Source organism: Convolutriloba macropyga, chromosome 1 (genome assembly GCF_964194025.1).
Source record: "Convolutriloba macropyga chromosome 1, txConMacr16.3, whole genome shotgun sequence".
NCBI lineage: Eukaryota > Metazoa > Xenacoelomorpha > Acoela > Convolutidae > Convolutriloba > Convolutriloba macropyga.
The window spans coordinates 16,918,448-16,944,798 of NC_134468.1; the positions used below are offsets into that span (position 1 = coordinate 16,918,448).

Consider the following 26,351-nt stretch of genomic DNA (forward strand, 5'->3'; position numbering starts at 1 on the left):
ACCGAAGAGTGTTTGCTCCAAAGAAGAGATATCGTAATGATTTTCGTAACATTTACGTAATCTGCAATAATTGGGGATTCCTTAATGATTTCCCCTTTTTGATACAGTAAAAGTCATGGTGACATGCTAGACCGAATCAATTCAGAAAAGTTTTTCATATTTCTGCCGTTTTTTGCTCGTTTTTCGTCAGCCTGGTATTGAGACCGAGTGGTGTGTAATAACATGTAGCTGCCTTTAATCAACTCGGGCGGTTCCGATTTTAGATTTGTTTGTGTTGAAACTGATTGTCAATAACATTCCTTTCTCAAAATGAGTGAACAATCGGCCCAAGGGGAAATTACAAACAGTGGAGCAGTCGTTCAGCTAATGGTCGTGGCAGCTGTAATCGGAATTATCACGACATTGTTCAACTACTTTATGCAAAGAAGTAAGCCGATTTTAGTTTTCCTGCATAATAGACGGATTCGGGCTTTGTATTCCAACCAAAATATTCCATATAAATTTATTTACCGATTAGGGACTTAGGTGAGCCCGTCCGGTTTTTGATTAGCCAATTTTGACCGATCAATATCTTTTGCGGTGGGAAACAAAAAAGCTGATACGATTGAATTATTTGTTGATAAGAAGTGGGGGTCTGACGATTCATATACTTTGGTGCTTCAATACGCTTCAGACCTGCATCTTGAAATGAGTATTAGAAATCTCTAATAGGTTTTCTGTCAAAAGTTAGATTCAGTAGCTCCTCCGTGGGAACTAAAATAAAAAACTTTTATTTTTTTTTAAAAAAATAAATAGATTTTGAGCAAGAGTTTTGTCATCCGAGAAATTTATTTTTCTGAAAAATTGTTCCTTGAAAAGGTAATTAAGATTACAAACGCTTCCCACGGTTGAACTTAGGATTGTATCAACCCAAAATGAAACGTTATAGGGATCGTTTCCCTACCAAATGGTTTGGACTATATTGGTGTGCTTTTTTTTAAAGATCTGTTCACACCTTTTCGGCTTTTTCATTTCCATGAAAACTTAAACTAGAGTGGCGATTTTAGTTACTACATTTAAAGTGTAGTGAGAAATGGTGTTTGAACAGATTTTCGAAAGCGATTTTTTTACGCAGTAAGGGTTAAAATCTTTTTAACCATTACTGCTACAGTAACGTAGACGCACTTGTAAAGCAATGGTGCAAATGGCTGGAAAATATCTGGGAAAAAACATTCCAAGAACAACTAAACACAGGGCAAGTCTCCCGCCCTGGTTTATAAAAGAAACATCACACTTAATGAAATCTATCGCTACATTAAAGAGAAAAATTTCGAAAAAGTCAAGTCTGGCGAAACTTCTAAAACTGAAGAGAAAAGAAAATCAACTACGAAAAAATTTAGTTGAAGACCAAACTGAGTTTGAAGAAAAAATTTTTCGAGGGAGAAAATTTTCAGATCTACAAAAATTTTTACGATCCATCCATAAAAGTAGTAGGTTTCCCGAGACAATGAAATACGAAGATGAAAAGTCGAATAACGATGCACAGAAAAGTTTAGTTTGTCAGCGACTCTTTTGCGAGTGTTTTCCTAAAAAGTAATCAAGTGGATCATAATCGAACCTTCGCGAAAAAGACTTATAACCATGTGAACATAATTGAAATAAAAATTTTAGAAATCCTATCAAAACTTGAAACTAGTAAAGCTTGTGTTCCGGACAACATAGGTAATTTTATGCTCAAAAACCTGCCTGCCCTCTCGAAATCCTTACTGATAGTTTTTAAGGCTGCGCTATCAAAAGGTTATTTTCCATGGTTTTGGAAAATATGTGAAGTTAACCCCGTCTTTAAAGACAAAGACAGTGCAGACGTGAAGCAATACAGACCTATAAGCCTTCTCTGCAACACATCAAAAGTTTTCGAAAAAGTTACATTTAACGAACTATATGACATTCTAGAAACGGCACTACACAATGAACAGCTTGGTTTTCGAAGACATAGGTCGGTGGTAACGCAGATGTTGTTGTTCCTAAATCATCTTTCCAACAAATTTGATGTTAATGAAGAAGAACGTTTGGTTCTGTATCTGGACTTCAAAAAAGCCTGCGATAGCGTTCGGCATGACATCTTATTGCAGAATATTGAAGTGCTAGGCACTGGCGGTATCTTCTTGAAAAATATTGCCAGCTACTGTAAATGAAAACAAGATGTAAAGCTTCATGATTTTAACTCTGAAACAGTGCAGGTAACAAGTGGCGTACACAGGATATGTACCAATTGTTACATATGCAACTCAAGCCTAGTTCGCTAACAAAACGGAGATGAAAGAGATTGAGCGCGTTCAAAAGAAAGATACCATTTGGACCCTAAACAACTGGGAACTGAATTACGAAAAGAGGCTTGGAAAACTCAATTTACTTCCTCTCTCCTTATATATTGAACTACACGATATACTTCTCTTAATTTCTTTTCTCTCATGAAATTACAATGTCAATTTTCCGATCACTAGAAACCAAAACTGTGATGATCAACCAAATACCAGACAATTTGAGCTAATAAACAAATCAAACAAGAACGAAAAAGGCAGATGAAAATTTCTGGACGCGTTCTAGTCAACTTTTAATTGTTATCTGTAAATGACAAATTTATCTATTGAAAGCTTAAACAAAAAAAACGATTAACCGAATTATACTTGAATTATTTCTCTAGACATTACTCTGAAGCCAATTCTTGTACGTGACCTTTTTGTACAACTGCAACAACTGCAATCCAGTACAGAAGGTCAAATTAGCCGACCAATAAAGGGATGTCAGCCCTAGTGCCACGACACTGAAGCCTAAACTACTACTTCTAATGGCTTATACGACTTAGACACTTTCTTATACGACTTAGACACAGTTTTATTGCAACTTTTATTAAAATATCAATGATTTCTGATTTGTTCGCGTTTGTAGTCATTTGTTTGTCATATCTGTTAGTCTCACTATTGGCTGGTGTCATTGGCTCTCTCTCTCTCTCTCTCTCTCTAAGGAATAGAAGTTATGTAGTAAAAGTTTCAAATGCTGTCTATAAAGGTTTTAACTATTTTATCACATCATTGTTTTCAAAAATTTAGTGACCTGTTGAGTCGTGCCCAGTTTTGTAGTTTTCTTTTGTCTAATTACTGACAGTTATTATCATTTGATAGTGAGTCAAAAGTGAATCTAGTTGATGGTTTGAGTTCATTTTATTTCTCGTGATTTTGACTATTTGTTTTCAGAAACTATTAGCCAGTTTTTGAGTTTTGCGTATATTTATTAAACTTTTGTTGTCTTATCACTGAATATCATCAATAACAGCATCATCTGTCACTAATAAGAATTTAATGCTTTCTGTGACTTCGACTCAAATTGATTGAAAAATTTTACTGTACATTTAGGTTGTCTAATGACTTAGTTGCATTCATTAGTGACAAGTTTCATCGGTTGCCGACGGGTCATAAATGATGAAGCTAATCAATGACTTAAGTTCATAGCGATGGGTTTTATGACTTTAACTATTTCTTAAAACTGGGTTTTTGAATCTTGCCTTCTGTATTGCTTTTCTCATGCTCTTTTTGCCTTTCTCGAAAATAGTTGTTCTGATTGGCTTTCAGTGCGGTTTAATGGTGTTGAATTTATCGGCTTCAGATTTCAACCATCTATCGCATTGAATGAGATACCATGTTTTTGAATTCTTTTGCCAATTTTTGATTCTTGCCTCCATTTGTTGTTTTGTTACCTTTTCACCTAAAGGAACTGCTAATGGTTTTTTATGTGTAAGTTGTGCTTTGATTAAGATATTTAGCATTTATATTTGTGGTTTTTCTTGCTTTGACGCCACTAATTTTCATAAAGATCCTGATTTTTGTAAAATATGTTTTTGGCTCTGTTTGCATTGTCTGGTGAAGATTAAAGCAGGTTCTTTTTTATCGTCTTCTCAATCAAATGACGCATTGTGTCAGTAGTAATTAAATGTTTTGATTTTTTTTAGTCTCTGGTTTTAGGGAAATAAATTTTTTAAAGGTTTTGTTTATTTTTGCGCACAATATATCATGTGATTTGTTGAGTATCATAGTTGGATGACACTGGAAAAATGTTTATTGTCAGATTTTTAATTAATTCAAGTTTTTGGATTGGAGTTCGGGGATTTTTCTTACCATTAGATCACGTCACGATCACTTCATTTCGTGTTTGTGCTCATTTGTTGATGCAATTTTGAAGGCATTGCGCATGTGATGTCTTTTTCTCTGCTTGATGGAGTGAGTTTTTGTTCATTTGCGTGATTAATTTCGTCTCACGTGACCACATCACTCAAAAATGGCTTCCCTGACGTTCAAAATGACTTCATTTTAATTGACGTATATAATGTCAACTGAATGCGCGTATCACTCTAAATGAGGGTTATTTGAGAGCAGATAGTAGAAGCAGCAGTAAGTTTTGCAGATTCCTAATCATAATTAACATCTCAGCAAATAATAAAAAGGGAGAGAATTTTTTCTTTTTGTTTTGTCTGTTTTACTTTTTGAGACTGCGGCTGTACGAAGCTATCGCGTCTATTTCCTGAACATCTTCCGGCAATGTTGGAGGTTTACTCTCTGAGCAAGATTTTTTTGAAACCACTTTTGATAATGTTACAACACTGTACCAACACAAATATGAACAGGTATCCCAAAACTACAAAATTTTTATGAAAGCTCATAGTATCTAAGTGATAAAACCATTAGTTGAAAAATAGAACCGGTTAACAGATCAAGTCATGTTTCAGTGGAAAGTAGATGGGACATGTCATTAGTGAGACCGAGAGATAAGTTGACAGAAATGAAAGTAAAAGGGGACAAAGTTCAAAATTTCTTCGCAATAATTTTTTTCTAAGTTGTAAGAGTTATTAGATATAAACTAACCATTAGCTAGGATCATTTATTCCTTTAATTAAATAACTTTTGCTTAGTGAGACTATGTCAAGACTTCAAAAAGAGCAATATTCAGGAAAAATTCAAAAAAATATTGAAAGTGTGCGAAAACAGTGTCGAAGTGATGAAAATCATTACCTATTCTCAGAAAAGTTATCATATGTCCATTGGGACTCATTTGAAAATAAATAGGATATGTCATAAGTGTAACCGCTATTTGAAAATTGACTTCTGCGTAATTGGCGTGAAAAATTTATGGAAAAATCGTGAACAGATTTAAGAAAATTTGCGCCCGAATACAATTCCAATCTACATTCACGTCTACTAAAAACACATGATTGTTCCAAGTCTGCGTATGATACCGCTCACAACTCTGTACGACGAATATATCATTCGGCTAAAATTGACTGAACTAAAAAACCACGGAGAAGATAGTACCGCCCCCACTAAAGTGTGATGGGAACAATTAGGTGCCCGAGTTAGCTCAAAAATCTTAGGGCTGTTTATCTTCAGTCATACAAGACGCAAATCGGCGACGACCCTCGTTTCAGAGCAATTCAGGTGACGTTAGTTGTTTTTTAAATCTTTAGTTGCTGCACTTTGTGTGCCAATTATTTGGGTTGGTTAGTAACATGAAGCTATTTAAAAACCATGCGAACTTTTAAATTATTTGTATTAGATTATTATCACTGAGTTTAACATTGGAAGGATACTGTCTAGTGTCAATAATTTATATCATTGACTGTTGAATCCTCTCCTTTTCGAAAAAAAAGACGCTTGTACTTCGTGTTGTCCCGTAACTATTTAAACACTGAATTTTACCTCGTTTAGAGACCTCAAAGGATAAATCTTCTGAAAATGTCTCTGATGAGAACGAAAGCAATGCTTTGGACGAAAACCTAACTCCTGAATCAAAACCAGGCATGAAGTCCTCAAAGAAAACCGGCTCGAAGAAAGCATCCAAATCTGTGACAGCCGCCAAAGTTGGGCTCCTGAAATTTGCTCATGCTGATCACGTAGGAACCCTTAAAGGCCACACTGGCCAAGTGACCGACATTTGTTTCAGCTCGAACGGCAAGTACATGGCTTCCGTGTCAGCTGATGATCGGAATGTGATTCTGTGGAGCACGAAAGAGTTCGGAGCGGACACGACTCGAAACTCGGTGCGAGGGAAGGTAGACCTTGACAACCCTGTGAGCGTTGATTTCTCACCCGACTGCAAAGCTGTTGCTATTGGGTTGGAGCTGACCAATAGCGTGAAAGTTATGAAAATTGGAAAGAAAGAAGGAGCAAATAGCGTCTCTCTAACTGATGGAGTTGAATTTCCGCAAGTGCTAGACTTGGATATCCTTAATTGTGGAGTGTCGCCATCGGGAACCTACGTAATGATCGCAGATACTAAAAGCTCTATCTACATCTTGGATTTGAAGGGCGAAATTTACGGGAAAATAGATGGTAAAGTTGGAGGAGAAATGCATCATTGTGTGGTGTCGCCTTGTGGACGCTTTGTAGCCTTCTGTGGATACAATCCAGAGATGCCTCTCTATGAGATCGAGTTTTCGAGTACTAACGTCTATAGAGGTTAGTGTTCAAAAATAATTATTTATTCCATTATAAGTTTTGATGCATTCAATGTCCACATGCCATGTCTTCGCCTTGATTCTATCATGCTTTGCTTAAGTTTTCTGTGAGAATCATTTTGTAAAAGTTTTTGTTCGGATCTCTCATACCCTTCCCCTCAATGACTTTTATTGCCATCAATACCAGCATTACTCTGGTTGTTTTCCCTTTGTAGCTTATTGTTGCAAACAATATGTACCCACTAAGCTAGGGACACAAAAGGAGAAGATGCTTTCCGTTATAATATAGCATGTTAAAAATGTGTTTGGTAGGCTAGGATGTTGCGAATAATGAGTTTGTAAAACTGTTTTTTTGTCAGGTTGTAATAGGGTGATGATAGTGAAAGGGCACACAGCAGCCATCACTCACTTTGCTTTCTCACTGGATGCAGTTTCCATTGCTACTGTGTCGCGTGACAGGACGTGGAGGGTACAGTCCATCGATGTTAGGTACAAAGACAAGGAGGAGCCACACCTCATAAATTCAGGTTGTTTTATTCAATCGGTTACTAAATTATGAAAAATTGAAACGTTTCGCCTATCTGCCAAAAACATTCGGTCTCACAATATGCATGCATTTAATCCAACTCAAACTTTCAGCTCAAGCTGTGCGCGTAGCTATCTTCGTAACTGAATTGTAAAATAAAGTTACATGCAACCATCGACTCGATTGAGTACCGGGTTACGGGCATCAGCCAGGACTTTCTTCGATATCTTGATATTTGTAAAATATTGTAAAATATACCATCTAAATCCTAGCCAGAGAAAACCACTGCAGGAGCGGAATTTTTGGGAAAGACCTCACGGGTTTGTGTCATGTTAAGGTTAAAGTTTATATCTTAGTTATAAAACCCCGCGATCAGCTTAGATTGAATCCTTTCCTGTTGGAAATGAAATCATAATTTCACAAACCGTGTGCTTGTCAAGAATTTAAAAATTTGAGATCCGATAAACGTTAGTATCAAGCAACATTCCCGACTTCGTTAAAGGTTATCTGAAACAGTTTCACTTATAATTGTTCGTCAAGGAAAACGAATCACCTGACGAGCAACAAAGGAAGAGCCAATGGGTTTGTGGGAGAACAAATAGAGTATTCAAGCTTGAAGTCAAAACTTAAGTATATACCATCTAGAGCAATTTCTTTGGCTGCCACTGATGACATGAGCCACCCTATCAATGGTAAAAAAACATCAAAGGCAGGAGGCATAAGTTCTTGTGGAACTGCTGCTGGGACGGAAAGTTAGACTTCGAGCAGCCAAATTTACTTTGTGTCAACTATTTTACTATACAGGAAAATGATCCGCCAGCGGTTTCAGACGTTCTATCCGGAAATGAATGGGGAACATTTTTTCAGCCTACAGTTGGATTAAAATGAATTGGTGTCTAATTTGAGCTCAGTCGGTTGGTTGAAATTTCGTAGTACTGTCCTCTTGTTCTGATCTGGAACCAACTTCCCTTGTACATCAAAGATCCTTCCGTTTTATATCCAGGATACTTGCCCTTTATACCAAGGATCATTCGCATATATTTTGGGGATCCTTCCTCTGTTTACATAGACCCTTCCCTTGTTTTTGTGACATAGCATGGATCATTACCTTGTATATCAATGACCTTCCCTTGTATATCAACATCGTTCCCTGGTATGTCGAATTTGTGTATCAAGGATCGTTCACTTTTGTATCACGGAGCCTGCCTTGTATACCAGGGATCCTTCCCGCATATGTCAAGGATCCTTTCGTTGTATAGCAAGGATTCTACCTTGTTATAGCTGCGAAGCTGTAAGCTGAGCGAAGCTATATTGCGGTGCTCTTGGTTTTTTACAATTCAAAGAATTTGAATTGTATTGAGGCGCTGTCTTTTTTTTTAAAATCTGTTCACACATTTTCATGATTTTTGAAGTCAAATTGGAGTAGTGATTTTGGTCACGCCGAAACAGGAAATGGAGCGAAAAAGCGAGTGGTTTTGCGGCGTGAAATTTTTTCGCTCTAATTTTAAAGTAGAGTGAGAAAATGGTGTTTCAACAAAAATTCGATTTCTCGGTAGTGGTTTTTTGTGTTCACATGCTGCATTTTGACATTGATTTTCTGTTTTTTTCTTATTTTTTACCTGATTTTTTTTAAAATTATTTTCTCAATTAATTCATAGTCCATTCTAGGTCTAGTTTTTTCTGTTTAGTCAATGAAAATTCTTTGAATTGTACCTCAGGACTTGTCCTGCTATGTTTTTTGTTTCGTCGTCTTACGCTCGTTTTTCGTTTTACATTTGTTCACACAGCAAAGCTGAAAAAGTCAAATTTTCTGAATGACTTCTTCCTCTCACTAACGGCATTTGCGCGCGTGACGTCGTTTCTCACTCGCTTTAGCAAAAGTTTTTAGGTTATTTGCGTGATTAGATTTTGATCATACGTGACTTACCTCACTCAATAAAATGACTTTTGCACTTTAAAACTTAAGTTTAGTTTCAATTGGCTTAAGGCCAAAGGAACTCATTTGTGTAGTAAAGGTCCCTAATAAGAGGCTTCTGCGGAATGAATTTTAACAAGCTTTATTAATTTATCGCTGAATGTTTTTTACCTAGTTTTTTGAGCGGCGTCGATTTTTTTTCCAATTTAGATCTGCATCTGTTTCTATCTCTATAATATGGCACGCAGGTCTATTCTTTCGCAGCTATTCCGGCAATCTGCCGGCTATGTTTTGTCAAGGATCCTTCCCGCGTATGTCAAGTATCCTTCCGTTGTATAGCAAGGAATCTACCTTGTATATCAAGGATCTCTCCTGCGTATGTCAAGTATCCTTCCCTTGTATAGTATGGATGCTACCTTGTATATCAAGGATACTTCTCGTGTAGATGAAAAATCGTTCCCTTGGATATCAAGGATTCCTTCCCGTGGATATCAAGGATTCCTTCCCTTCAGTATCAAGGACGCTTCCCTATTATACCAAGGACCTGACTTAAGACCGGAGTATCTTGCTACATGCTAAGAAAATTATCGTGTCATAGCTTGTTTCACGACGGACGAAAGTATTTAGAGTTCTAAGTCAGAGCTTACTAAATAGTAATTGAACCTACCTAAATACTTTGGTAGTCGACAACTATGACTGCGTGGGAAGTTTCGAGGATATTTTGGTCATTTGAAGTTTAGGTATTCCTCAGTGCTCTTGTAAACATTTTGCTGCTAATCTCATAACTATAACCAGTCGTGAAGTTAATTTTTTTTGTTTTCTCACGACTCCAAATGCTCTACTCCAAAAAATTGCGCTGGCCGGAGAAATTTTTTTCACGGCATGGGCATAACTTATCAGATTTCTGTTCAATGACCTTTTTTCTGCATCAGTATAGTTCAACTCCAAACTCAGTTAAGACTTTGGCATGCAATTAAACGGTTTAATTTGCTAAAAGAGTCTCTCATGGATCATGACTTTTTTTCTGTGGATATCAGAATAAGCTTAAAGGAGAATGGTTTTCTGGTCATCTGCTAAGTGGTTGACCTCGTTATCTGAGACGTCAACCCTAGATCTTGAAACAAAACTTGAGTTAAGTCGCGCTGCACTGATTTCTGCGGTCCACGACCTGAAAGCTCTGAAATTACCGCAAATCCGCACTTAGGTCCTCTTAGAAACAGGAAGAGAACTACTGCAAGTGATGACAGCTCCATGAAGCGTAAGACAGAGAAAAAAGAAGCGGCAGATTTTTCAAGACGACCTTTTTTTGGAAACCTTCCAGCTATATCAAGAAAAATAATTTATCACAGCTGTCAGTGTTTTGATGAATTGAGGATGCTGAAAAGATTAAAATCGAATCAGGAAAAATGTGCAGAAAAATGCCAAATGTTCAAAACAGAAGTCTATTTGAATTCAATCGCTTGAATTTTAGACCTAAAGGCTTTGAACAAGGCAGTGTCCGGTCATGGTTGAAAAAGAGAACCTAGTTTTAGATGTCCTATTAAAATACCGGCCCGTAACCAATCTGCGTTTTCTAATTTTATGAATTAAGAAACCTGTTTGTGAAGTGACAGTTATCTGGTTTCGATTTATTGACTAAATACGAAAGCGCCTATGGGAACCTTTTTTCTATTTGTCAATGACATCTTACTTTTTCTAGGAATACAAGTGTCGACAGGAGTTCCACAGTGATCAGTTTCGGGTCGACTGCTTTTTCGTTATTATCTTGTGGCTTTAGAAGATAAATCTAGAGAAATTGATTCGATATATTTTATGCTGCGGATAACGTTCTCTATTTGGTATTTGATTCTCCGTTTTCGCAAAATTTGTTAAATTTTAGCAGTGTACACTCAATCTTTGGTGGAGCCAAGTCGAAAGTGAACACAGAAAAGACTAAGTTCGTTTGTCATCAAGCTGCGGTGAAAGTTCAGATCTTCCCCCAAATGCAAGGGAAAATTTTACTGTATTATCGCAACTGCATGGTTACGAGAACGTTATTTGTTTAATAATTGGCTACACCAAAAATCAGTTCTAATTACGGCTGACGTACTTCATCTTTTGCAAAATCCAATAAATGGAATAAATTGCCTCGTATGAATTCAAATCAATCACTTCTGAACTTCCGTTTAGAAGGAAACTCAAGACAATATTTTGATTCTTCTGCGCTGTTGAATTTAAGTGGTGCTCAAACATTATAATTTTGGTCAAGTTAGGCCACGTAGTAGTTCAGTACATCTATTACGATCAAGCAGCGTCCATTCGAGTACAAATTGAAATGAGCAAAACTGTACCTGACCTCTTTTAGTTTCACAGTGAAATCGTAAGAGATCTCTGGAAAACTTACTTAGTGTTTCTGGTTGAGGCGTGATTATGAATAACTTTCCGTATGTGGACGTTACGGTGTTAATTGACGCAAGCGAATGTCCATGCCAACTCTTTCCACAACCAGATTTGGTCAGTAAGCAACAGGTAATGGTGATAACGGAAATTGAAATCATGCTTTTTTCGAAGATTGAAGCGCTGAAATGCCACATCTTGAGTGGATCAGCTCTCAAGCAAGTCAAATGTTTCCAATACTTAGGATGCTTAATTGTGACAGACTGCAGAGTTAGCATGGAAATAAACAACTGAATTGGGCAGCCCAAAAATGCTTAGGCAAAATGAGAAACATTGTAACTAACAAACCCTTGTATTTCACGTGCATACATCGGTCTTAAAATGCTATGTTTACCCGATCCTTACCTACTGCTCAGAACCATGGACTTTCGCAAAGAGAATGAAAACAAAATTAAATGACTTCGAAATTTTTTGTTTTCAGAGGCTGCAAAAGATCTCAAGGCAAAGCAATGAAAACTAACTCTGCAAGTCGCATGTACCAGAGATCTGTATTACTGCAAGTCGCATGTACCAGAGATCTGCTACCAGGGAAAACTACGTTTTCTGTGCCATGTCCTAAGAAAAGAGAACGTCGAGCATACTTCAGTAACTGTAAAAATTTTAAGCAAATCGAGGGATCGTGTACCTGCAACAAATTTACTGAGCGATATCGTACGAATAGCGGAAAATGTTGAAGGAGTTCTCCAAAGTGGCTCTGAATGTCTCGAACAGAGAAGCTATATGAAGACAAGGGTCATCGGTGGGTGCTGAAACTGCATGTATTGTGGGATCGAGTTCTAATCAGATGAAGAGACAGATACCTTTGTTTGATATGCAAAAAAATATACCCGCAGTTATGCTTGATTCAAATGAACCTCGCGCTGTTAATAGTGCTGTTACGCCAATTGATTTATTAAAATGTTAGCAAGAAACTCGAATGCGCCATCCACGCAGCAGCCTGATTATTATCCTGTCAGCTAAATGCGATGAGCTAGAATTGAAACCTCGTGTGATACTCGCTTAACTCATTTTGTGATTGTACGTTTGAAATGGAAGAACTGGCCAACAGAACTGGTTTTCTGGTCATCTGCTAAGTGGTTGACCTCGTTATCTGAGACGTCAGCCCTAGATCTTGAAACAAAACTGAGTTAAGTCGCGCTGCACTGATTTCTGCGGTCAACGAAATGAAAGTTCTGAAATTACGCAAATCCGCCCTTAGGTCCTCTTAGAAACAGGAAGAGAACTGCTGCAAGTGATGACAGCTCCAAGAAGCGTGAGGCAGAGAATAAAAAAGCGACAGATTTTGAAAGACGACCTCAACGAAGACCAAAAGAATTCAAAAGGGGAACGAATCAAAATGTGTAGAAAACGCTTGTTGCAGATACAAAGATCCAAACGGTGGTATTTATTTACTGACAGGATGAATCCCTCCGTCATAGAGCAGGACATTGAAAACTGTAACAGTGCAAAAAGTTTTCGATATACATTTGAACGATCCGCCGGGACGAGTCACTTTTGAATACCTTCCACTGCGTCTTTATTTTGTCGATGAAATTGTTAAAAAGAATGGCTAGATTTGCAGTGAAACTCAGTGACGGTCTCTTGAGCCCTTGAATGATTGTTCTTCTTTCTAAAGTTTGAACTCAATCTATCGGTTCAAATTTTTGGTACTGTCCTCCGTTTCTGATCTGAAACCAGCTTCGCTTGTATATCAAGGATCCTTCCGTTTTATATCCAGGATACTTACCCTTTATACCAAGGATCATTTGCATATATTTTGGGGATCCTTCCCCTGTTTACATAGACCCTTCCCTTGTTTTTGTGACATAGCATGGATCCTTACCTAGTATATCAATGACCTTCCCTTGTGTATCAAGGATCGTTCACTTTTGTATCACGGAGCCTGCCTTGTATACCAGGGATCCTTCCCGCATATGTCAAGGATCCTTCGTTGTATAGCAAGGATTCTAACCTTGTGTGTCAAGGATCCTTCCCGCGTATGACAACGATTTTTCCCTTGCATAGCGAGGATGCTACCTTGTATATCAAGGATACTTCTCGTGTAGATGAAAAATCCTTCCCTTGGATATCAAGGATTCCTTCACTTCAGTATCAAGAACGCTTTTCCCTTTTATACCAAGGACCTGATTTAAGACCGGAGTAACTTACTAAATGCTAAGAAAATTATCGTGTCATAGCTTGTATCACGACGGACAAAAGTGTTTAGAGTTCTAAATCAGAGCTTACTAAATCCGTGATTGAACCTACCTGAATAGTTTGGTAGTCGACAACTATGACTGCGAAGTTTTGAGAATCTTTTGGTCATTTGAAGTTTAGGTATTCCTCAGTGCTCTTGTAAACATTTTGCTGCTAATCTCATAACTATAACCAGTCTTGAAATTAATTTTTTTTGTTTTCTCACGACTCCAAATGCTCTACTCCAAAAAATTCCGCTGGCCGGAGAAATTTTTTTCACGGCATGGGCATAATTTATCAGATTTCTGTTCAATTACCTTTTTTCTGCATCAGTATAGTTCAACTCCAAACTCAGTTAAGACTTTGGCATGCAATTAAACGGTTTAATTTGCTGAAAGAGTCTCTCATGGATCATGACTTTTTTTCTGTGGATATCAGAATAAGCTTAAAGGAGAATGGTTTTCTGGTCATCTGCTAAGTGGCTGACCTCGTTATCTGAGACGTCAGCCCTAGCTCTTGAAACAAAACTTGAGTTCAATCGCGCTGCACTGATTTCTGCGGTCCACGACCTGAAAGTTCTGAAATTACCGCAAATCCGCACTTAGGTCCTCTTAGAAACAGGAAGAGAACTACTGCAAGTGATGACAGCTCCATGAAGCGTAAGACAGAGCTTTTCTTGAGACAAGCTTTTCTTGAGACAGGCTGACGTACTTCAAAAAAGCGTTCTTGAGACAAGCATCAAAAAAGCGTTCTTGAGACAAGCATCAAAAAAGCGTTCTTGAGACAAGCATCAAGAAAAAAGCGTTCTTGAGACAATCATCAAAGCGTTCTTCAAAACGGTGTTTTTTAAAAAGCGTTCTTGAGACAAGCATCAAAGCGTTCTTCAAAACGGTCGTTTATTACGTCACCAACGCAAACTTCTCTATTGAAGATTAGTCCCTATCTTTAAACGTATCTTTGAATGTTTAACAAGCTTTAAGCAACCCTTTCCTACATCTGAAAACGGACAATACTATAACACTTAAAAAGCTATGGTTCTTCTTGACGAAAAAGCTCTTCTTCCTGAGCTTAAATAAACAAGACATGTACAAAATATATATTGATATTTCCAAAAAATTACAAGAAAAGGACACGTTTATCGAAAAAGTTATCACTCAGCTGGCGGAAAAATTACTGGACAACAAGGTGGTAAGTGGTCAAGACAATAGGGAACATGCTATGGTCGAAGTAGCTATCCAAACAGACAACAGTGAACAAGTAAGAGGTTTCCAAAAAATTTCAATTAAGGATGTTAACGAAAATTGTTATTGGGAGCAGCATTATTGGAAAACTAGAGCGAGATACAACAATACCTGCTGATATTGGGGTGCATGCTTATCGGGGGTCAACAACAAATGAAAAATTGAGAGTACTGAAGGATTACGAGGCAAAAAAATTGAAAACTTTGGTCTTACAAGACGGAACCAATAACGTGCTGAAACATACGTCTAAATCTGCTGAAGTAAATTTTGAAGAATTCAAGCAACTGGTTAATCTTTGCGTTGAAAAATTCATACCAGAAACATTTGTACTCTGTGAAATACCACCTTTAAAGGATCTTGAACATAACACTCAGAAGAACAATATTATAGATAAATTTAATTCATTACTTCATGATAACTATGACAACGTTGATCGGTTTAAAATTTTGCCGCTAAACGATTATGTTAAAAGCGTTGCAATAAAAACTGATGACTCAACGAGCTATAATTATTTGTTCTATGACAATGTTCATTTCAATTATCAGCATGGCGTTCCATTATTGAAAAACTGGCTACTTTCTCACTTGTTGCCATCATCCAATGGTCGAATTGCTCAGTCCTATGGGGCTCCTCCATCAGGAGCCACTGATAATACGCAAGCGAAGCAACCATTGAAACTTGTAAGAGCTCAATTTACCAGACATAACAGGTACCAACCTTTCCAAAGAGCAGTAAATTACTCTCATAATAATCCTTACAATAATCAGTTGCCTTATCGCGCTAACTCTTATGCTTATAAATTCAATGGTTCTAAATGCAGTTATGGCTTTTAGTGTAAAGTTTCTGATCGGTTTCTGATGTAGGTAACCGCACACTATTGTATTTTTAAATGCTTTCTTTCTTTGTCTTAGCTCGACCAAAAATTTTTGTTTTCCTTTGTTTCTTATTGTTGTCCTCAAGATTTCCCTCGACAGCAATAAGAACAGAGGAACACGGGTACAATTCAAAAACGCTAAGCTTAAAAAATGTATTGGCATTGAAAAAAGGATTTCCAATAGAAGTGCTTACTCTTTTAGTAATAAACTGCAACATACTGTACGCATTCTTCATCCTAATCTTACTGATCAGCTGTGGCGACATAGAGTTGAATCCCGGCCCAACTGTGTCGTTTGCAGAGACCTAAAACAAAATGCAATGCGGACAAAAAACCTTAAAATTTTCCAGGTTAACTGTCGAAGCATTGTAAATAAAAGACGGGCATTAAATGAAATTGTTGGAGAACTGCCAGAGAACACTATTTTTTGTTTTACAGAGACATGGCTCACTAGCAACGATCATGATGACTTTTATGACCCTAAGAAAGACCAGTATGTGTGTTTTAGATTTGACCGAGCGAAAGAGGGCATTTCAAAAAAGGGCAGAGGTGTAATGCTGCTTATACCAAAAATCTTTTCCCCAAAATTGAGAAAAGATCTAAATAAGTTCTCAGTTGACTTTGAAAGTATATGGGCAGAAATAAAAGTAAACAACCGGAAAACTCAAAACACAATCTTACTTAATGTCACTTATTCTCCCAACAAAAACAAAACGGACATCTTTCTGGAACAATTGGCTACAAACATTGATAATGCTATAGTCAAAGGTCATAATATAATACTCATGGGTGATTACAACATTAATTATCGGAACTCAAGGGAAAAGGAGAAGTTAGACTCAATTTTATTACCATACCATCTAGAAATACAAAACAAAACTGAGGCAACTCGTATTTGCAAGGCGGGCAAGACTGCAACGTTAATCGATTACTTTATTTACGATATTTACGTCAAAAAAACCATTGTGTGCGACACTCCAATTCTATCTGATCATTTTGCCCTGTGTACTATACTGAAAGAAGAAACAAACCCATTAAAACTGTTAGAGAAGAAAAAATCTATGACCGAAATACATATAACAAAGAAAAATTCCTTGATGATTTGAAAAAAGCAAACTGGTCTGTCATATACCAACAAAATAATGCAAATGAAATGCTTAAATCTTTCACCAAAATCTTCACTAGAGTACTGCAAAAACACGCGCCACTAAAAATGTGTTCATCAGAAACGACAAATCATGCTTTGCTCGTTCACAAACTTGGTTCAAAGAGAAAAACAAAGATTTACAAAAAGAGTGTGACTCTAGTTTAAAATCGAAAAATTTCAAAACGTTCTCCGAATTGAAACAGAAATTGTTCTGCTCATCTAACAGTGATTTCAATAAATTCTATCAGTCATTAGTTATGTCATCTAATAATAGCAGAAAACGTTGGAACCTTATGAATGAAATAAGAAACTCAACTAGAACAAGAAGCGATATCTACAGTTTAGAAAATGTCTTCAATGATTATGTCACCGAGCCCAAGAAAATTGCAAACCTTCTTAATTACAGGTTTTCACAGCTAGGAAAGTTCATCTTACAAGATGAAACTTGCAAAAATATCGAAGACTTTGCGGGTAGATCAGCCAAAATTTTTTTGATTAGATGTATTACAGAATTTGAATGCTTACAGTGCATTAAGAAGCTCAATAGAAACAAACCAGAGGGACCCTCAGCGCTACCCCCTGGGCCTTAAAAGATGCAGTTTCTTTAGTCAATAAACATCTATGTTTCATTATAAATGAATGCATAAACAACTCTACCTTCCCTGAGATTCTAAAAACCGCTGATGTAACACCAATTTTTAAAAAGAACGACCCCGAGGAGCCAGACAATTACAGACCTATATCAATAATACCCTGCATTTCAAAAGTTATTGAAATCTTAATCAAAGAGCAACTGACAGAGTACTTACAAAAAAACAAACTACTAAGTCGCTCTCAATACGGATTTAGGAAGAAACATTCTACAACTGACGCTCTCGTTTACACTACTGAATTTATAAGACATAAAACAGATCAAAACAAAATTGTAGCTGCTGCCTTTCTAGACCTTTCAAAAGCATTTGACTCAATAAACCATGTTATCCTTTTAAAAAAGCTAGGAAGATTAGTTGTTGACTCTAAAACCATAAAACTAATAGATAGTTTCATCTCGGAGAGAAAACAAAGAGTTCTGATTAATAACGTAAATTCAGATGAGATTACTCTAGAACGTGGTGTGCCTCAGGGGACAGTGCTTGGTCCTCTATTGTTTAATATTTCTATTAACGATCTGCGAGATCAAATTGATAAAAACTGCGAGGTGGTACAGTATGCAGATGATACATTACTCCTTGATTCCGCTCCTATGCAACGAGAGTGCAAAACAATTATAGAAAAAAATGTAATTTTGCTGACCAAGTATTTCACAAGTCTAAATTTACAATTGAATCCATCAAAAACTGAATTCATACTATTCAGCCGCAACAGAAATTTCAGCGAATCTGAATCAATAAAAATCGGGAACGAAATTATTACAGTGTCCAAAAGCGTCAAGTATCTTGGGGTACATATTGACAAAAATCTCAGTTTCCAAGACGAAGTGAAGCATCTTTTAAAGAAAATGGCGGGTGGAATTAAAACAATTTATACTTTCCGTAATCGGATAACAACGATTCTAATGAAAACGGTTCTGAACGCATTTGTTATCAGCCATCTACACTATTCATTACTTTCAATTAAGTCAATAGACAAAAATTTGCTAATATCACTTGAAAAGCAACTAAATTGGGCCATTCGTGCTTGTTACTCTAGAAATAGAATGGACTCAACAAAAGATCTCAAGATAAAGCATTCTATTCTCCCTGTTGAATATTTAATCAAATTGAAAAGAACCACTTATTTGTGGAAACTGAGAAACTGTTTTTTACCCGCGTTTAATTCTTTAGATGTCACAACCTTGCCCACTTGGTGCATCAGACAAAACCTTAGAAGCTGTGACATATTTTTTGACTCTATATGTCACACTCAAAAATTAGAACGTTCAATTATAAAAACTGCATCAAAGGATTGGAATTCACTTCCTAAAGAATTAAGGGGTTTGGAAAAGAAAAAAAACTTTCCCAAAAGAATTGAAAAAGTTTTATATTAAATCTTTTTTTGATAGTAAACAATATACAACTTATGGGTCGGTTAGTTGGAAATCTATCAGATTTAAAAAAGTTTACTAAACCATGATCCAAGAATCAACACTAACTGGTCGAGCTAAGAATTAATAAAATTTAATTTAATTACACTTATGTACTAAAATAAATAACCACACTCCAGGCAGTATTATAACAATTGTTAAACCCTCTGTTACTTGTTATGACTGTTATGGTTTATAAAGTGTTCTTTTTTTGCAAAATCCAATAAATGGAATTAATTGTCTCGTATAAATTCAAATCAATCACTTCTGAACTTCCGTTTAGAAGGAAACTCAAGACAGTATTTTGATTCTTCTGCGCTGTTGAATTTAAGTGGTGCTCAAACATTATAATTTTGGTCAAATTAGGCCACGTAGTAGTTCAGTACATCTATTACGATCAAGCAGCGTCCATTCGAGTACAAATTGAAATGAGCAAAACTGTACCTGACCTCTTTTAGTTTCACAGTGAAATCGTGAGAGATCTCTGGATAACGGAAATTGAAATCATGCTTTTTTCGAAGATTGAAGCGCTGAAATGCCACATCTTGAGTGGATCAGCTCTCAAGCAAGTCAAATGTTTCCAATACTTAGGATGCTTAATTGTGACAGACTGCAGAGTTAGCATGGAAATAAACAACTGAATTGGGCAGCCCAAAAATGCTTAGGCAAAATGAGAAACATTGTAACTAACAAACCCCAGTTCTGAAATTACCGCAAATCCGCACTTAGGTCCTCTTAGAAACAGGAAGAGAACTACTGCAAGTGATGACAGCTCCATGAAGCGTAAGACAGAGAAAAAAGAAGCGGCAGATTTTTCAAGACGACCTTTTTTTGGAAACCTTCCAGCTATATCAAGAAAAATAATTTATCACAGCTGTCAGTGTTTTGATGAATTGAGGATGCTGAAAAGATTAAAATCGAATCAGGAAAAATGTGCAGAAAAATGCCAAATGTTCAAAACAGAAGTCTATTTGAATTCAATCGCTTGAATTTTAGACCTAAAGGCTTTGAACAAGGCAGTGTCCGGTCATGGTTGAAAAAGAGAACCTAGTTTTAGATGTCCTATTAAAATACCGGCCCGTAACCAATCTGCGTTTTCTAATTTTATGAATTAAGAAACCTGTTTGTGAAGTGACAGTTATCTGGTTTCGATTTATTGACTAAATACGAAAGCGCCTATGGGAACCTTTTTTCTATTTGTCAATGACATCTTACTTTTTCTAGGAATACAAGTGTCGACAGGAGTTCCACAGTGATCAGTTTCGGGTCGACTGCTTTTTCGTTATTATCTTGTGGCTTTAGAAGATAAATCTAGAGAAATTGATTCGATATATTTTATGCTGCGGATAACGTTCTCTATTTGGTATTTGATTCTCCGTTTTCGCAAAATTTGTTAAATTTTAGCAGTGTACACTCAATCTTTGGTGGAGCCAAGTCGAAAGTGAACACAGAAAAGACTAAGTTCGTTTGTCATCAAGCTGCGGTGAAAGTTCAGATCTTCCCCCAAATGCAAGGGAAAATTTTACTGTATTATCGCAACTGCATGGTTACGAGAACGTTATTTGTTTAATAATTGGCTACACCAAAAATCAATTCTAATTACGGCTGACGTACTTCATCTTTTGCAAAATCCAATAAATGGAATAAATTGCCTCGTATGAATTCAAATCAATCACTTCTGAACTTCCGTTTAGAAGGAAACTCAAGACAATATTTTGATTCTTCTGCGCTGTTGAATTTAAGTGGTGCTCAAACATTATAATTTTGGTCAAGTTAGGCCACGTAGTAGTTCAGTACATCTATTACGATCAAGCAGCGTCCATTCGAGTACAAATTGAAATGAGCAAAACTGTACCTGACCTCTTTTAGTTTCACAGTGAAATCGTAAGAGATCTCTGGAAAACTTACTTAGTGTTTCTGGTTGAGGCGTGATTATGAATAACTTTCCGTATGTGGACGTTACGGTGTTAATTGACGCAAGCGAATGTCCATGCCAACTCTTTCCACAACCAGATTTGGTCAGTAAGCAACAGGTAATGGTGATAACGGAAATTGAAATCATGCTTTTTTCGAAGATTGAAGCGCTGAAATGCCACATCTTGAGTGGATCAGCTCTCAAGCAAGTCAAATGTTTCCAATACTTAGGATGCTTAATTGTGACAGACTGCAGAGTTAGCATGGAAATAAACAACTGAATTGGGCAGCCCAAAAATGCTTAGGCAAAATGAGAAACTAACAAACCCTTGTATTTCACGTGCATACATCGGTCTTAAAATGCTATGTTTACCCGATCCTTACCTACTGCTCAGAACCATGGACTTTCGCAAAGAGAATGAAAACAAAATTAAATGACTTCGAAATTTGTTGTTTTCAGAGGCTGCAAAAGATCTCAAGGCAAGGCAATGAAAACTAACTGTGCAAGTCGCATGTACCAGAGATCTGTATTACTGCAAGTCGCATGTACCAGAGATCTGCTACCAGGGAAAACTACGTTTTCTGTGCCATGTCCTAAGAAAAGAGAACGTCGAGCATACTTCAGTAACTGTAAAAATTTTAAGCAAATCGAGGGATCGTGTACCTGCAACAAATTTACTGAGCGATATCGTACGAATAGCTGAAAATGTTGAAGGAGTTCTCCAAAGTGGCTCTGAATGTCTCGAACAGAGAAGCTATATGAAGACAAGGGTCATCGGTGGGTGCTGAAACTGCATGTATTGTGGGATCGAGTTCTAATCAGATGAAGAGACAGATACCTTTGTTTGATATGCAAAAAAATATACCCGCAGTTATGCTTGATTCAAATGAACCTCGCGCTGTTAATAGTGCTGTTACGCCAATTGATTTATTAAAATGTTAGCAAGAAACTCGAATGCGCCATCCACGCAGCAGCCTGATTATTATCCTGTCAGCTAAATGCGATGAGCTAGAATTGAAACCTCGTGTGATACTCGCTTAACTCATTTTGTGATTGCACGTGTGAAATGGAAGAACTGGCGAACAGAACTGCATTTGTCAATTGATTTCAGCTTCTTGCAGTATAAGAATACACCTATTAGTGGAAGAAGAATAATTTATCCTTTTTCTCAATGCCAAAAACTAGTAATGTGCGGAGTGGAAATGACGGGGAACGGGTCCTTCAGTCCCTACTAAGCCTGATCTACTAACTCCTAAAAAGGAGTAAATTAATAATTAAATTACGGATAATTTTTTGTATTAAGTTATTTTGTACCGCGGCGTCTACTTTATCACAGATTACTATTACAGGTGATACTGGCTTCGGAAATTCCTCATCAGACTTGAAGTGTCTTCTCTCATGCAATGGGAAATTGATTGGCATCTACTCTGAAACGGAGATCCGACTCAAGTCCGTTGTGACTGATGAGACATACGTCACTTACTCTGAGTTTGGAACAGGCCTGGCTATTCGCAAATGCCTGACTGACAATACATCCCGTCACCTGGTGGCCTGTATTGGTAAACACATGGTCGCAATCCAGATTAAGTATCATACTATGGCTACTATTGAGTGGCTGAAGAGAGAAGTGCAGAAGCCGAACACGGCATCAATTAAAAATCGAATTCAACAGCAGTTAGATGAGGAACTGAAAAAGTTGGAAGCTTTGGAGAATAAAGACACTCCGGAAAAGGCTTAGTTCCATTATTCTGGCTATATATGCTAACTTTAATGTTAATGCCAAATTGTTATCCTTGCTTTATGTTTATCTTTCCCTGTTTGTGGTTCAGGTTGTGTTAATCTGTTTATATATAGATATCTGAATATTGAAGAAAAGTTTTAATCAGCACCGAACAAAATATGAATAAGAAAAGTGGCTGTAAGCTGTGGTTTCACGTTGAACTGGAAAAGCTTTGTCTAAGTGACATCAGCAACAGTAATCACGTTGCGGATCCAGGTGCTATCAGCAGCAAAAACGCTTTTTTGCAGGATCAATATGGTAGAAAATTTGGATTTCAAGGGTAGAATTTCCTCAATATTACCATATTTTGCCTAATACTGCTATGCTGCTTTCTAATTGTTTTTCTGCAAACATTCAACCAAAGAAAAGTGTTTTAATTGCTCTGGAATGAAGTTCGATTTGAAATATGAAAAATTTTAACATTTTGTCCAACATTTGAAACCCAATCCTAATACAAAACACATTAATATCAAGCTATAATTAATATCACCTATCGCTCGAGTGAGTGATTAGTCCACATGAAGAATTAGTTCACTAAAACTTAGTTGATCATATAGTGAAGCGGTATCTAGACTGTTATTGGTCTCACTGTGATTGTTTAATAGCCGCCGTCAGCCTATCAAACGGCTATTATTTAGCTGTCTTTTTAATTGCTCTTGAACGAAGTTCATAGCAATTATTGTAAACGTGTGTTTTTTATGCAAAAATTTTGCTGGACAATTTTGACTTTTCGAGTGACTTTTACGCCCTTGACTTTTTGCGTTTTGCGTGATCGAAAATTCTCTCTCAATAACAATTTGAAGCAGCTGAACTCAATTGGCTGCAATTTAATACTAAAAGTCAAATGAAAAATGCGCCAAAATTGGTGCCATTTTTTGCTTTAAATCTTAATAGTGGTAAATGTTAACCTCTAATGTGGTTATTTGAAGCCCACTATTGAACTTCTTAGTCCCATTTAGGCTCCCTCTCCCCCCTCCTCCCCCCTGAAGCAGGCTGCAATTCATTAGAGCTCCCATTAGTCGTTCGAGGGCAATTCTTCCGACGTTTAGTCGGTTATGTTTTTAAGATCTATTCACACATTTTCATGATTTTTGAAGTCAAATTTGAGTTGTGATTTTTGTCACGCGGAAACAGGAAGTGGAGCGAAAAAGCGCGCGTGGTTTTGCGACGTCAAACTTTTTCGCTCTAATTTTAAAGTTGAGTGGGAAGACGGTGTTGGAACAAAATTTTGCTTTCTCGATAGTGGTTTTCTGTTCACATGCGGCAATTTCACTTTGATTTCAAATGTTTTTTGCGATTTTTTGGATCGGATTTTTTTCTAAGTGATTTTCCTAATCCATTCAAAGTGCATTCTAAGCCTAGATTTTTTGAACCAAATTCCCATTTCTCGCTAGTGGTTGTCTGTTCACATGCGGCATTTTGACATTGATTTTCTGTTTTTTTTTTAAATTTTCGATCTAATTTTTTTAGAAATGGTTTTTCCAATTCACTCTTAGTCCGTTCTAGGTCTATTTTTTTGTATAGTCATTGAAAATTCTTTGAATTGTACGCCAGGACTTGTCCTGCTATGGTTTTTTTTTAATTCGCTTTACCTTTTGATAACGTTTTTCTTTCTACATAGTCACGATTTTCACGTTTGACTTCCGACTTACCTCACTCACTGTTTCAACTGAATGGATTTTAGTTTCTTTCACTCATTGATTTACGCAATGTGGTGAATACGGTCAATGTCAAAAGATCAAAATCAAAAGAGACGGGATAAACCAATAAAGCCCGTTCATTAAGTCAGACTGCATTAGGTTATCAAAGTTCATTAGAGTGTTTGCTAGCTGGCATTGGTATTGGGCCTATTTGTTTTCAGTTTAGAAGTCCAAATTAAGAAGTTTTAGAATATAATTGAAACTGCACACCAATTTATAATTTTGACACAGAAAAAATTTGGTCATTTGTCTCCTCTTTTTTCTTTTTCTGTTTCAATCGCGATGTGCATCAAGCGCATCAACGGCGGCTATTTTCCGGCAATCTGCTGGCTATGTTCAATCTAATTAATTCCAACAATTTGAATTGTATTGAAGAGCTGTCTTTTTTTCAGATCTATGCTCGATCACAGGCAATTAGACTTGTTTTTTTTTAATCCGCCTCTTCCTGAATTTTTGGTACGACCATTTGATCACTCCCCAAGAACTCAACAGACTTTACATCACTCTATAAAATATTGCCGTAAATCGGTTCGAAATTTTGATTTTCATATCATGGGGTTTGAAATCTCGACAATAAGTTGACTCGCACCTCGAAAATGTGGAACCGTGAGCACCATCCCATATGTGAGCAGGTGAGATGTATTTGTATTCTTTATTTATCAGTATTAGTTTTTCTATTTCAGATGAAAAAAGGGAAATAGTTAAAGTGAAAAGTTTTATTAGTTTCTCATTATTAATTGCTCTCAAACAGTTTGAAAAAACTTTATTAGTCCTTTGGTCGAATTTCCGATTGTTCTTTAAACCAAAATGACTTTTCGTTCTCAAAAACGGGAACTCTTAGAGCTTTTCGGCTTTTTAGACTAAGTCTGCAATTCAACGCAACCCTTCTGGAGCAAAATTCATGGTCTGATGAGGGGCTGTTTTTATAGTTTGACCCACCCCCCTACACACACACACGCAACTTTAACAGCCCCCACCATTCACCACCCCCCACATCAGCCTCCCTTCCGCCCGTAACCCAGGGCGCTCGAAACTGCACACCTCATCGCGCTCACCCTGTGACCCTTCAATTATGCTTAAGCTAGCCTCCGTAAACCGCAGTTAGCTACTGACGAAGGCAACTGCTCGCCAGTCATTCGAGAGGAATTCTTCCGACGTTAGTCGGTTACTTTGAAGAATTTAAACAATTTTTTCAATCTTTTCCGGTTTTTGATTCTGGTTCTTGCTTCTGATGAACCCCTATTTTTAAAATGTTTGGTTGAAATATTCAATAGCCGTGTGGTGTTTGTGGGCCAGGTGAAACTTTGCTAAGGGAAAAAAATTATAAAAAAGGTTTTCCGTGATTGAAAAAAAGTTTTAAATTTTTTAAAACGACTGTTTCTCAGTCTAAAGTAATTTTTTTGACTTCCCAGAAGCAATTGTTTTTTTTCGATTATTCTTTTCGGTAAATTTGTTTGAAATCTCAGTTTAAAAGATTTAAGTGTTCTGATTAAACTATTAGACCGTAGATGGAAAGAATAACATTCTGAAGGAATGTTTTGCCAGACAAGCAGAGCGCTAAGGTTTTAGTTTTAATTTATAGCAAAAAATTTTGGAAATGAGTAAAGCAGAAAAATTTTTACAAAACTCAATCATTAAAAAAAATGAGAATTTTTGTGGTGCCTTAGATTGGCTAGTTTTTTTTGCTCTCTGCAAAAACATTTATCAATTTGAAACTTACAAAATCTCTGCATCAAGCTTTTTTTGTGACACAGCTCTAATAATCATTTTCTAAGTTTTTGATTAGCATATGGAACTGTAACGCTGGTCACATTTAACGCCAAAATTGCTCGATTTCAAACAGTGGATGGAGGAACTGCTGGCGCAGCAATTTTGTAGAGACCACAAACGTAAACTACTACCGTCGTGGAAATCGCTCACAAACAAAAGGCGGCTTAGGGATGCAAAGCTTTGGTGGTAGCCAGCTGGAGCTTAGGGTTGCCAGCGTGGGGGGTCAAGTCAAACGCACGGTGAGTTTTTGTCTCTGTGAATCGCATACTTGAAGACTAGTAATGCTCTGAGCTACTCGGTCTTTTAATTACCTCTGCGTTTTACCT

At 36.9% G+C, this 26,351-nt stretch overlaps 1 protein-coding gene across 1 annotated transcript; it reads left to right on the plus strand.

Moving 5' to 3' along the window:
- The first annotated feature begins 231 nt into the window (after positions 1-231).
- Positions 232-22,661, plus strand: LOC142346051 (transducin beta-like protein 2). The gene is made up of 4 exons (XM_075398541.1): positions 232-427; positions 5,736-6,485; positions 6,844-7,011; positions 22,125-22,661. The coding sequence occupies exons 1-4, from the start codon at positions 310-312 to the stop codon at positions 22,511-22,513; spliced, it is 1,425 nt and encodes a 474-aa protein (XP_075254656.1). The 5' UTR covers positions 232-309; the 3' UTR covers positions 22,514-22,661.
- Positions 22,662-26,351: the final 3,690 nt, after the last annotated feature.

Coding starts and splice junctions, on each gene's coding strand:
- LOC142346051 (XM_075398541.1), top strand. CDS start 310: ATGAGTGAACAATCGGCCCAAGGGGAAATTACAAACAGTGGAGCAGTC. Junction 428..5,735: donor CAACTACTTTATGCAAAGAA/GTAAGCCGATTT, acceptor TACCTCGTTTAG/AGACCTCAAAGGATAAATCT. Junction 6,486..6,843: donor GAGTACTAACGTCTATAGAG/GTTAGTGTTCAA, acceptor TTTTTTTGTCAG/GTTGTAATAGGGTGATGATA.